Genomic DNA, 12,946 nt, shown 5'->3' with positions numbered 1-12,946 from the left:
GACATATTTTAGCCATCCTTAATTATGCAAACGTATTTTAATTCATTTGATATCTCCCGGTCACAAAAATCCGTTATATCATGTAACTTGAGAGCAATAAACAAAGAGGAAACAACAAAATCACTGAACGTAAACACAGGTCAAGTGGGGACGACCCACCTCCCCACCACAACTCAGACTGCTCTGTGCATCAGGCCCGGATTTACTATATTTCCGAACTGGGGCAATATTAGGTAGTGGCGCCAGGCTACAATTCTGTAACAAGAAGCGGGAGAAGGTACTACTCATACATGACTCAATTACTCATGCACAAGAGCCCGCCCGCAACTGCTCAAAGGAATCTAATTTAAACATTTGTCACGTCAAGGCAATTTGTTGTTATGAAGCATTGCATAGTCTTCCAAAAGCCTTTGACACATTTTGCTGTTGGCAGACGCTTGTATGACCACTGTGTTTTGTTGTAGTATACGGCGCATTTCCCTTGAAACTTAAGTTTGTTTTACGTGTCCCCCCCCCCCTCCCCCCCCTGTTCATGTTTCGTTGCTGCAGTGTTATTCTGCAGCAGCGGGGAACAATAATATCCTTTGTTAGAATATTGGTTCTTACTACTCACAATCACAAAAATTTAACTGAAAAATAAACTTGAAGTCCTAACCCACAAATTCTTATGTTCGCATTTAATAAGATTGTCCTTAAAAAAGGCCACATTTTCTCTGAGTTAACGTCTTCAACATTAGTGCCAAACATTAACAGCAGAAAGTTCACTCTCACAATTACAATTGTGATTCATTGGCAACTATTTTGTTTTAACTATTTTTTTATCAAATATCTGTATTACACTGAATGGCTTTTTTCTGTAAAGGGGAGTATCATACAAAGAACTCTGGTCAAATTCACACGAATTCTGAGACAGAATTAAAATTACAAAACAGTGTACTACTGCTCTCATGAATTGAATTGTATCATACACGAGGAGGGTGGAAAATGGATCTTACCATGCAAATTATAACTGTGATATGAGGCGACATTCCACTACATAGACAATCAAGTAAGATGAGGGGAGGGAAAAAGAAGAAGAAATGATGGACTGAATTTGTAAATTTTTTACAAAAGCAATTTGTTCTGGCTGTGTTACAAATAATATGCACCATATATGCTTATATTTCATATATGAAACACCAGTTACAATATTACCTTCACAGCCTGAACTCTGCTCGCTGCCTGGACAGCACTCAGCCTCCTGAGAAAGTATTCGAGCACTTCACATGCCACTTGGGGCTCCTGTTCTGGCTCTGTAAGCAGAGCCTGTAGATGCTGCAGTAGCTGTTGTTGCTTTTGCTGCTTTTCAGGTTGCTGCAAGGTACCAGAACTCAGCAGAAATTCACAAAGGCACTGCACTGGAAGGTGGCTGTGGACACAAAACGTAACCTGCTTAGCGAAAATGCAAGGTTTATTTTTTAATCTACCTGCTGTGAACACACAAATTTGAATTATTATGGAGAAACAGGTTTTTTTTCCTTTCTTTCTTTAAGCCAACTTATTTAAGGAACTTACAGATACTGCTAAGTCTTTTAATGACATATCTGTAGAGAAAGCTTAATTTATGAGCCAAAAAATCACAGACCCAAACCGCACTACATCTGTGTTGTTTGTATCATGTGATCAAAATTTTATTTTACCATCTTTTAAGAGTATACTGAATCACTTTTTACCTGCAAAAGTGAGTTTATTCTGTAATACAAATGAAACTCTTATCTCAGGGATAATGGCACCCCCACAGATCACCTATCAACAAAGTCTTCCTTTTAGTGTACTTCACATAATAACCACTTATCCCATTAGTTAAGAAAAACTTTTTTTTAGATAACTACAATTTTCAGGGAACTAGTACACATAAAAGGGTCTACTACAACCAATTAATATAGCAATTTAGTTTTGTCACTACTGGATTCTAAAAAGCATTATGGCAAGAAATTACGTTACTGTATAGCAAAAATATTTCAAAGACTCTCTCGCTTTCCTGACTGTATCATACCTTAAAGCCCCTTCTGAACTTTCAACAAGGTCTGCAAGCCATGGCATGGATTGAGAGGCCCCTTGTCTCTGGATAATATCTAGAAGAAAGTCTGGCTGGCGACTGCGGCAAAGTAAATGACCCATACGGTGAGTACTATTAAGCATGCGTAGTGAATCCAGTGTTGCTTGGGGTGGCTTGCGAGGAGGTCCTGTTGGATCCATTGTAATCAACTGAAAAAATCACATATTAGAAAACAGGATGTCATCATACCATACGATGATTACCAAATGACACACAATAAAAATAATAATTTCCAATATCTTACTACCTTACACTTAGTTACACATTTAATTTCAAATTTTCATTTATCTGAAGAATAAAATCAATAATGGAGCTGAGAGAAAAGGTTACATAAATATAATGCCATGAAATAAAAAACTTCCACTGCATTAAGATTCAAAATTCCCGGTTTACAGCACAGGAAAAATGACAATGTAAGCCATATTTACTCTAGATCATCCAAGAAGGTGACTAAAATGTAAAATTACATAATACTAACACCCCCCCCCCCCACGGCTAAGCTTACATGTGCATTTGACCAATCTATTGAACACACTTTTTCCTCTTCCTGTCTGTGTGTCTGTCCACATCATCCTCCCACTTCTATCTGTCTGTCTGTCTGTCTGTCTATCTATCTATCTATCTATCATCTATCTATCTATCTATTTCCATCTTCCCCTCTCTTTGTCTATTTCCTCCAACCCCCCCCCCCTCTCTCTCTGACTATATCTTCCTCCCCTTCTCTCTGATCATATCCTCCTCCCTCTCTCCATTTCCAACTCTGCCTCCCGCTCTTCATTTTCCACCTGCCCACTACCCTTCTGTCACTGCCACCTGCATATGCATCTTCTCTTCCTTCTCTCACTATCCACCCTCTTACCCATCCATCTCAATCAGTCCCAAGCCATGCTCTACGGCAGATGTAGCCCCTGCAATACAGTGCAATATTGCAGGTCGACACTACTCCAGCAACACACCTGTCATGCTGCGCAGCCTAAATGTTGGAGCCTCGAAATCCGTTTCTTGGCCCTGACATGTAGGCTACATCTACATCTACATCTACATTTATACACCGCAAGCCACCCAACGATGTGTGGCGGAGGGCACTTTACATGCCACTGTCATTACCTCCCTTTCCTGTTCCAGTCGCGTAAGGTTCGCGGGAAAAACGACTGTCTGAAAGCCTCCGTGCGCGCTCTAATCTCCCTAATTTTACATTCGTGATCTCCTCGGGAGGTATAAGTAGGGGGAAGCAATATATCCGATACCTCATCCAGAAACGCACCCTCTCGAAACCTGGCAAGCAAGCTACACTGCGATGCAGAGCGCCTCTCTTGCAGAGTCTGCCACTTGAGTTTGTTAAACATCTCCGTAACGCTATCACGGTTACCAAATAACCCTGTGATGAAACGCCCTGCTCTTCTTTGGATCTTCTCTATCTCCTCCGTCAACCTGATCTGGTACGGATCCCACACTGATGAGCAATACTCAAGTATAGGTCGAACGAGTGTTTTGTAAGCCACCTCCTTTGTTGATGGACTACATTTTCTAAGGACTCTCCCAATGAATCCAAACCTGGTACCCGCCTTACCAACAATTAATTTTATATGATCATTCCACTTCAAATCGTTCCGCACGCATACTCCCAGATATTTTACAGAAGTAACTGCTACCAGTGTTTGTTCCGCTATCATATAATCATACAATAAAGGATCCTTCTTTCTATGTATTTGCAATACATTACATTTGTCTATGTTAAGGGTCAGTTGCCACTCCCTGCACCAAATGCCTATCCGCTGCAGATCTTCCTGCATTTCGCTACAATTTTCTAATGCTGCAACTTCTCTGTATATTACAGCATCATCCGCGAAAAGCCGCATGGAACTTCCGACGCTATCTACTAGGTCATTTATATATATTGTGAAAAGCAATGGTCCCATAACACTCCCCTGTGGCACGCCAGAGGTTACTTTAACGTCTGTAGACGTCTCTCCATTGATAACAACATGCTGTCTTCTGTTTGCTAAAAACTCTTCAATCCAGCCACACAGCTGGTCTGATATTCCGTAGGCTCTTACTTTGTTTATCAGGCGACAGTGCGGAACTGAATCGAACGCCTTCCGGAAGTCAAGAAAAATAGCCTCTACCTGGGAGCCTGTATCTAATATTTTCTGGGTCTCATGTACAAATAAAGCGAGTTGGGTCTCACACGATCGCTGTTTCCGGAATCCATGTTGATTCCTACAGAGTAGATTTTGGGTTTCCAAAAACGACATGATACTCGAGCAAAAAACATGTTCTAAAATTCTACAACAGATCGACGTCAGAGATATAGGTATACAGTTTTGCGCATCTGCTCGACGACCCTTCTTGAAGACTGGGACTACCTGTGCTCTTTTCCAATCATTTGGAACCTTCCGTTCCTCTAGAGACTTGCGATACACGGCTGTTAGAAGGGGGGCAAGTTCTTTCGCGTACTCTGTGTAGAATCGAATTGGTATCCCGTCAGGTCCAGTGGACTTTCCTCTGTTGAGTGATTCCAGTTGCTTTTCTATTCCTTGGACACTTATTTCGATGTCAGCCATTTTTTTGTTTGTGCGAGGATTTAGAGAAGGAACTGCAGTGCGGTCCTCCTCTGTGAAACAGCTTTGGAAAAAGGTGTTTAGTATTTCAGCTTTACGCGTGTCATCCTCTGTTTCAATGCCTTCATCATCCCGGAGTGTCGGGATATGCTGTTTCGAGCCACTTACTGATTTAATGTAAGACCAGAACTTACTAGGATTTTCTGTCAAGTCGGTACATAGAATTTTACTTTCGAATTCACTGAACGCTTCATGCATAGCCCTCCTTACGCTAACTTTGACATCGTTTAGCTTCTGTTTGTCTGAGAGGTTTTGGCTTCGTTTAAACTTGGAGTGAAGCTCTCATTGCTTTCGCAGTAGTTTCCTAACTTTGTTGTTGTACCACGGTGGGTTTTTCCCGTCCCTCACAGTTGTACTCGGCACGTACCTGTCTAAAACGCATTTTACGATTGCCTTGAACTTTTTCCATAAACACTCAACATTGTCAGTGTCGGAACAGAAATTTTCATTTTGATCTGTTAGGTAGTCTGAAATCTGCCTTCTATTACTCTTGCTAAACAGATAAACCTTCCTCCCTTTTTTTATATTCCTATTAACTTCCATATTCAGGGATGCTGCAACGGCCTTATGATCACTGATTCCCTGTTCTGCACATACAGAGTCGAAAAGTTCGGGTCTGTTTGTTATCAGTAGGTCCAAGATGTTATCTCCACGAGTCGGTTCTCTGTTTAATTGCTCGAGGTAATTTTCAGATAGTGCACTCAGTATAATGTCACTCAATGCTCTGTCCCTACCACCCGTCCTAAACATCTGAGTGTCCCATTCTATATCTGGTAAATTGAAACCTCCACCTAAGACTATAACATGCTGAGAAAATTTATGTGAAATGTATTCCAAATTTTCTCTCAGTTGTTCTGCCACTAATGCTGCTGAGTCGGGAGGTCGGTAAAAGGAGCCAATTATTAACCTAGCTCGGTTGTTGAGTGTAACCTCCACCCATAATAATTCACAGGAACTATCCACTTCTACTTCACTACAGGATAAACTACTACTAACAGCGACTAACACTCCACCACCGGTTGCATGCAATCTATCCTTTCTAAACACCGTCTGTGCCTTTGTAAAAATTTCAGCAGAATTTATCTCTGGCTTCAGCCAGCTTTCTGTACCTATAACGATTTCAGCTTCGGTGCTTTCTATCAGCGCTTGAAGTTCCGGTACTTTACCAACGCAGCTTCGACAGTTTACAATTACAATACCGATAGCTGCTTGGTCCCCGCGTGTCCTGACTTTGCCCCGCACCCGTTGAGGCTGTTGCCCTTTCTGTACTTGCCCAAGGCCATCTAACCTTAGAAACCGCCCAGCCCACGCCACACAACCCCTGCTACCTGTGTAGCCGCTTGTTGCGTGTAGTGGACTCCTGACCTATCCAGTGGAACCCAAAACCCCACCACCCTATGGCGCAAGTCGATGAATCTGCAGCCCACACAGTCGCAGAACCGTCTCAGCCTCTGATTCAAACCCTCCACTCGGCTCTGTACCAAAGGTCCGCAGTCAGTCCTGTCGACGATGCTGCAGACGGTGAGCTCTGCTTTCATCCCGCTAGCGAGACTGGCAGTCTTCACCAAATCAGAGAGCCGCCGGAAGCCAGAGAGGATTTCCTCCGACCCACAGCGACACACATCATTGGTGCCGACATGAGCGACCACCTGCAGATGGGTGCACCCTGTACCCTTCATGGCATTCGGAAGGACCCTTTCCACATCTGGAATGACTCCCCCCGGTATGCACACGGAGTGCACATTGGTTTTCTTCCCCTCTCTTGCTGCCATATCTCTAAGGGGCCCCATTACGCGCCTGACGTTGGAGCTCCCAACTACCAGTAAGCCCACCCTCTGCGACTGCCCTGATCTTGCAGACTGAGGGCAACCTCTGGAACAGGACAAGCAGCCATGTCAGGCCGAAGATCAGTATCAGCCTGAGACAGAGCCTGAAACTGGTTCGTCAGACAAACTGGAGAGGCCTTCCGTTCAGCCCTCCGGAATGTCTTTCGCCCCCTGCCACACCTTGAGACGACCTCCCACTCTACCACAGGTGAGGGATCAGCCTCAATGCGGGCAGTATCCTGGGCAACCACAGTCGTAGTCCGATCGGGGGATGCGTGGGACGAGCTGGCCGTCCCCGACAAACCCCCATCCGGACCCCCACAGTGATGCCCATTGGCAACAGCCTCAAGCTGTGTGACCGAAGCCAACACTGCATGAAGCTGGGAGCGAAGGGATGCCAACTCAGCCTGCATCCGAACACAGCAGTTGCAGTCCCTATCAATGCTAAAACTGTTGTGCAAAGAACGTCTGAACTAATCTACAGAGAGCGCAAACAAATCGACACAAAATTTAAACGGTTATTAAAATACAAGATTGCCTAGTAAATGCAGTAATGCTGCTACTTGTGCACTGCTGACACACAGCTTGGCGGCGGAAGGAGACTGCGCGATTTTACACTATTCAGGTACTAAAACGCAATGCTACAACTCTCAAATACTATAATACGCCCGAAATTTATGAATTAAACAATGCAAGTACCAAAAACACGCAAAGAAGTTAAGAATTAAACTATGTAACAAATGAGTGAGCTAGGAGTATACGACTTGCTGCTGCAGCTGCTTATCCAACGGCGGCAGGGAGCACACGGCTGCCCTGCAAAGCAATCTGATTTGGCAGGCCGATATTGTTCCCACACAACATGCTTGTCATGCAGGAGAACCTACACACCAGGGATTGTTAAATAAATGTCTTTGTCCATATCTCCACTTCTATATGAGTTAGGAGATTATAAACCACCAGAGTGCTGATACTTGTAAATCCTGCTGTTTCTGTCCCAAAGTTGGTTGAAATCGATCCAGAAGTTTAGGGGTCAGTACTGCCAATCAACACACAATAGACAGGCCCCTCTCTCATCCTAGTGTATATGTGGCCTGCCTTTCTTTTATAACTTTACCAATCTATCCTCTTTTCCTTGAGCACGGATCTATTAATTCTGAAAGCTTGGACAAGGTAAGTATTCTTATGAGTGACTTATTGGCAGTATTGACATTTGCTCTTAAGGTAATTACTGGCCGTTAATTCTGTCTCATAATTTCTAATTAACTCATGAGAGTTTTCCTTTTTTATACAATTGACTATATATGTAAAATTAGGAGACAGAACGACTGGCCAACATTTACATTCAGGAGGCCATATTTCAGTGCTGCCATTAGAAGCACATAAAAACGCAACAAACTATTCTAACATGACGACAAGGCAGAGATAATCAAACCAAATTCTTAAGGTGTCTATCCATAGCTTAATGTACAATTACGTCAATGACCATTTTTAACCCTTTGACTGCTGGGGTCGTGTAAACTCATCATGCCTCACTGTTCCCCTGGTGCACCTGACATGTATAGAGGCGTCCTTGGGTCTTCCTTACAGCGCTAAGGATGTGTTTACGCGTCCCGCACCACTGGTCTTCCCACCGCTAGGGACGAGTTTAGGTGCGCTGAGTCACAGCTACCTGAGCGCTACAGATGTGTATACACACAGAGCTGCCTTTCCGCCCTGCTCTTCCAGTAGCTGTTCAGTGGTCTGACTGTATAGTTCGAGAGTGCATATATGTTGCTGTGTTCCCTCTTTGCAGAATTCAACTTAGATTCCTGTATTTTGGTCAGTTTTCTTGTTTTCTACGTGAGAAATTTCATGTCACCATGGTTGCATAAATAAAGAAATCCTGGCTATGCTCACGAAGACCGACAGTGAGTGTGAATTATCTGATGTTGCTAACAGTGATGAGTCTTCAACAGAATCTCAAAGCTGCAGTCCTCAGCCCTTTACATCAGTGCTTCACAACACATCATCCAGATGCTGAAAGAAAAGGGCTTGCCACACAAAAACTTAAGTAAAAATAAATATAGAATATAGATATCAATGACATCTTTACTACCTGGATTGAAGGTGAGGACACCTTATTCACATTCCTCCAGAACCTAAACAACTTCTCCTCCATTTGCCTCACAAGGTCCTACTCAACCCAACAAGCCACCTTCCTAGATGTTGACCTTCACCTCAGAGATGGCTACATCGGTACCTCCATCCACATCAAACCTACTAACCACCAGCAATACCTCCACTTCGACAGCTGCCACCCATTCCATACCAAGAAGTCCCTATCCTTACAGACTATCCACCCGTGGTCATCGCATCTGCAGTGACGAGCAGTCCCTCTCAAAATATACTGAGGGTCTCACGGAAGCCTTCACTAACTGTAATTATCCTCCCATCCTTGCAGAAAAACAAATCTCCCATGCCTTATCTTTCCAGTCTCCAACCACCTCACAAAGTCCCACAGTCCGGCCACAGAGGAGCAGTCCCCTCATAACTCAGTACCATCCGGGACTGGAGAAACTGAATTACATTCTCCACCAGAGTTTCGATTACCTCTCGTCGTGCCTTGAAATTAGAGATGGGCAAAACTGTTCTTTTCAGAGATTGGATCAGAACTGTTCACTCCCTGAAATGAATTAGCTCTTTTTCATGACTCACCACTCATTTACAATATAAAATAAATGGAAGGCACATTGCCCTTTAAACTTGGTTTATTCCAGTACTATACCTGTATTTTGATCTTATTTGATCCCATTTTGAAGTAACACAGATAATGAGTAAGAATTTTGTATTGTTTATTGAAATTTCCACGATATGACAGTTTTTGATTATTGATTTATTTTGCACTCTCGTGGTTTTTTGGGTGATCGGAAAATGTTGTAACTTGAGATTTACATTAACAATATATTTGGCTATAACGTATTAAAATTTCATTAACCTCATACAAATACATCGCAAGCCATATATTTTTAAAGTGAACGTTTCCTTTCGAAGACGCCTAAAATCGCAAAATCCGTACCAGCATAAGAAAAAAAAATATAAATTTGACTGTAAAACGAAAGTGCTGCATATAGCCTTACGCAGAATAAAACAAGGAAAATATTGGTGTATCACATTTTGCGATACGTTTATCGGTTCGCTCGTAATTAAAGCGTAAATTCGAGTGTCTATAATAAAAATCCTATAGTAAGAGGAGTCATCAGGAACCTAATCTAATCAGTTTAAACAAATAAAAATAAAATAAAAACAATTGATGTATACATAACATAATAATGTAATATACATAGCGGCATTACTACGAAGAACAATATCCAGTGGGGACGAACTCCGATGCAGAGGCGCTGAGTCGAGCAGGTCGAGCCGCGAGCTGTTTTACTGCGTGAGCTGAGACCGCAGAGACCACAGTGACACCTGAGTCGCTTTGCTCGACGCTCTGGCTAGAGTCGAGACAGTGGGGCGAGCGTTGAGCGGGCGAGTTCCGAGGGAGGGGGTAGCGGTGAACTCACCCGCTCCGAGACAAATAGTTCGTTCCCTTGCGAGCGGGTTTTTGCAAGTAGTTCCTATGTTATCCGCTAGGTGGCTCTCTGTCCTGTTGCTCGCATCAACTGCCCAGAGGGCAGGACGTGCGACTGAAACGATCGCCGACAGAGTGCGATGCGAAGTTACGCTGCGCCAGAACACAAAATCCAATGGGGCACTGCACAATGCAGGCAGCCAAGGTAGAAGCAGGGCAGAGGCCGGCGCTGGCTGTGTTGTGTGGCGTGCACTGTGCTGTGACCAGCAGAGGCGCTGCTGATATGCTCCGTCTCTCTCTCTCTCTCTCTCTCTCTCTCTCTCTCTCTCTCTCTCTCTCTCTCTCTCTCTGCCGTGGGAAACGTTTGGAGCTACCGTTCTTTTTTTCTGAATCACTGATTGTTCACTCCTTTGAAAGATTGAACTCTATGAATTAGTTCAAGAGCGGATCCCCCATCTCTACTTGAAATGAGAAATGTCCTGCCCACTATCCTTCCCATCCCTCCTACCATGCACCGAACCTACACAATATAATCGTCCATCCTTACAAAACCCCTGCTCCCAATCCCTTACCTGATGGCTCATATCCTTGTCATAGACCTAGATGCAAGGCCTGTCCCATACATCCTCCCACCACCACCTACTCCAGTCCAGTCACTAACATCATCTATCCCGTCAAAGGCAGGGCACCTGTGAAACCACTCATATGATTTACAAGCTAAGCTGCAACCACTGTGCTGCATTCTATGTAGGCATGACAACCAACAAGCAGTCTTGTCCACCGACAAACTGTGGCAAAAAAACAAGTGGACCACCCTGTTGCTGAACACGCTGACAAACACGATATCCCTCATTTCAATGACAGCTTCACAGCCTGTGCCATATGGATCCTTCCCACCAACACCAGCTTTTCTGAACTGCGCAGGTGGGAACTTTCCCTGCAACACATCCTACGTTCCTGTAACCCTCCTGGCCTCAACCTTTCAACCTTCATTAGTCACTGTCCTCAACCACCCAGCCCCCTCCCTGTTCCCATTCCAGCACTACACAGCCATCATTTCACCGCCACACCCAGTCTTTTAATTTCTTTTTATTTCTCTCCTTTCCGCTACTTACCCCTTTCCCCCCTGCACCTCTCCTGCCCTCCGTCTAAACTGCAACACTTCACTGTCCGTCACTCCCACCATACTATTCCTCCCCCTCCCTGCTCCAGCCTCCTCCTTACCCCCACCCAGTTGCCAGTCCCATCATGCACTGGTGCTGCTGCTCACAGTGTGGCTTCAGCTCTCTGAGACTGCAGACATGTGTGCAAGTTGCGTTTGCGTGTGCGTGTGCGTGTGCGTGTCTACTGCTGACAAAGGCCTTAATGGCCGAAAGCTATAATTGTGTGAATCTTTTTGTTGTGCCTATCACGACTCAGCATCACCACTGTATGGGTTGTAGCAACTTTCCTTCTCTGGTATTGTTACATAGAACTGTGGTGTGAAACATTCCATTAACAATTCAAAAATGAAGTTGGAACAGGTGATTGTGGGCCAGGAGCTAGTGAAAATTGATGCCATTTGTGGGACTGAAGGACACATAGTAGGGACAGTTCCCATCTGCATATTTCAGAATAGGTGGTATTGGGGTGGTGGTGGGCGAGGGGGGGGGGGGAGGGGGGGATTATCTAGATGGCACTGGCAGTGAGGCAGTCAATACAGTTTGGGAGCAGTGGACAGGATTGTGCGCCTGATGTTTCTTTTTTCCTAGCACAGTAATAGGTAGACAAAGTTATGATTCAAATATGGAAAATGATGATGTCATGATTCATCTTCCCCAGTAAAAGACATCTTCACGTATTATAGTAAAGTTATTTACAAGTGAAAATTCAAAATTTCAGAAAGAAAAGTAATAGATTTAATCAGTCTGTCGATTTTCTGATCTTACAATCCATTTCAAGCCTGCAAAATTGTGCAGTAAATGTTTAATGTGTATACCAACATACCTGTGGCAGAAGTAAACTTGTTTGTTCTGTTATGGTTTGCTTTGTGGAGGCTGCTGCTAAATACGATTCAAATTCAAGGATCTGTTGTTTCTCTACAGCAGCTATCTGTAGTTCTTTTGTTTTTGTCTCATCCAGTAGTTCACCAGACGACATTGTGGGTGGTGGATACTGAAAGTGGCTGTCATAAAACAAAAATATTAAACACCAAGTAGGTAAAAGCAATTCTTCTACATATAAAATATTGTTTGACACATTAAAACAGTAATTTATATTGCTCACCACAAGAGGGAAACTGATCAAGCTCTATCTGGTAATGTATTAGATTATTTGCATATTTTCTCACTGCAAGTTCAATATCACCTCCAGGCTACTCTCCGTGCAACACTAAGACAAGTGAATTAACTCATCAAGATACATAATGATTATACAGGTTACAAACAGGTCACTCCATGTCAACTCACCTAGGCCTCCCTGCTTGTTAAAGTTTGTCGAAGCAGTACTGGCTGAGACAAAGTCACTCGTTTTACTCCATGTAAGAATTCGCACACACACACACACACACACACACACACACACACACACACACACACACACACACACACAGAGAGAGAGAGAGAGAGAGAGAGAGAGAGAGAATTTCTGTCAACTTTGGGTTGTTATATCTCGGGCAATATTTTGTCAAAGGAAATGCTATTTGGCCATATTGTACAACTTTATATAGTCTCTGAAGAAGGACAATGAGAAGAATTTTACAGGCCTTATTTATGCACAAACTTTCAGGGGGGAAAAAAATAAATAAATAAATTTAAAAAATTCAATGTTTGGCTTGTCTCAGGGCTGAATGTATGACAAACATGAACCTTGG

General features: G+C 43.5%; 1 protein-coding gene across 5 annotated transcripts in view; it reads right to left on the bottom strand.

The window, feature by feature from the left end:
- LOC126094616 (integrator complex subunit 1) overlaps window positions 1–12,946 on the bottom strand; it is a 301,226-nt gene that overhangs the window by 127,816 nt on the left and 160,464 nt on the right. For all 5 annotated transcript variants that reach the window (XM_049909116.1, XM_049909125.1, XM_049909100.1 and 2 more), the window contains exons 15-17: window positions 12,082–12,259; window positions 2,036–2,247; window positions 1,195–1,408 (exon numbers count right to left, since the gene is read on the bottom strand). In XM_049909116.1, the coding sequence (XP_049765073.1) occupies window positions 1,195–1,408; window positions 2,036–2,247; window positions 12,082–12,259 (604 nt within the window). The remainder of the gene's footprint in view (window positions 1–1,194; window positions 1,409–2,035; window positions 2,248–12,081; window positions 12,260–12,946) is intronic.

The sequence above is a fragment of the Schistocerca cancellata genome, chromosome 1 (genome assembly GCF_023864275.1).
Source record: "Schistocerca cancellata isolate TAMUIC-IGC-003103 chromosome 1, iqSchCanc2.1, whole genome shotgun sequence".
Lineage (NCBI taxonomy): Eukaryota > Metazoa > Arthropoda > Insecta > Orthoptera > Acrididae > Schistocerca > Schistocerca cancellata.
Note: the sequence above shows the minus strand (reverse complement) of the source record. Positions and strands in the feature narration are given on the sequence as shown.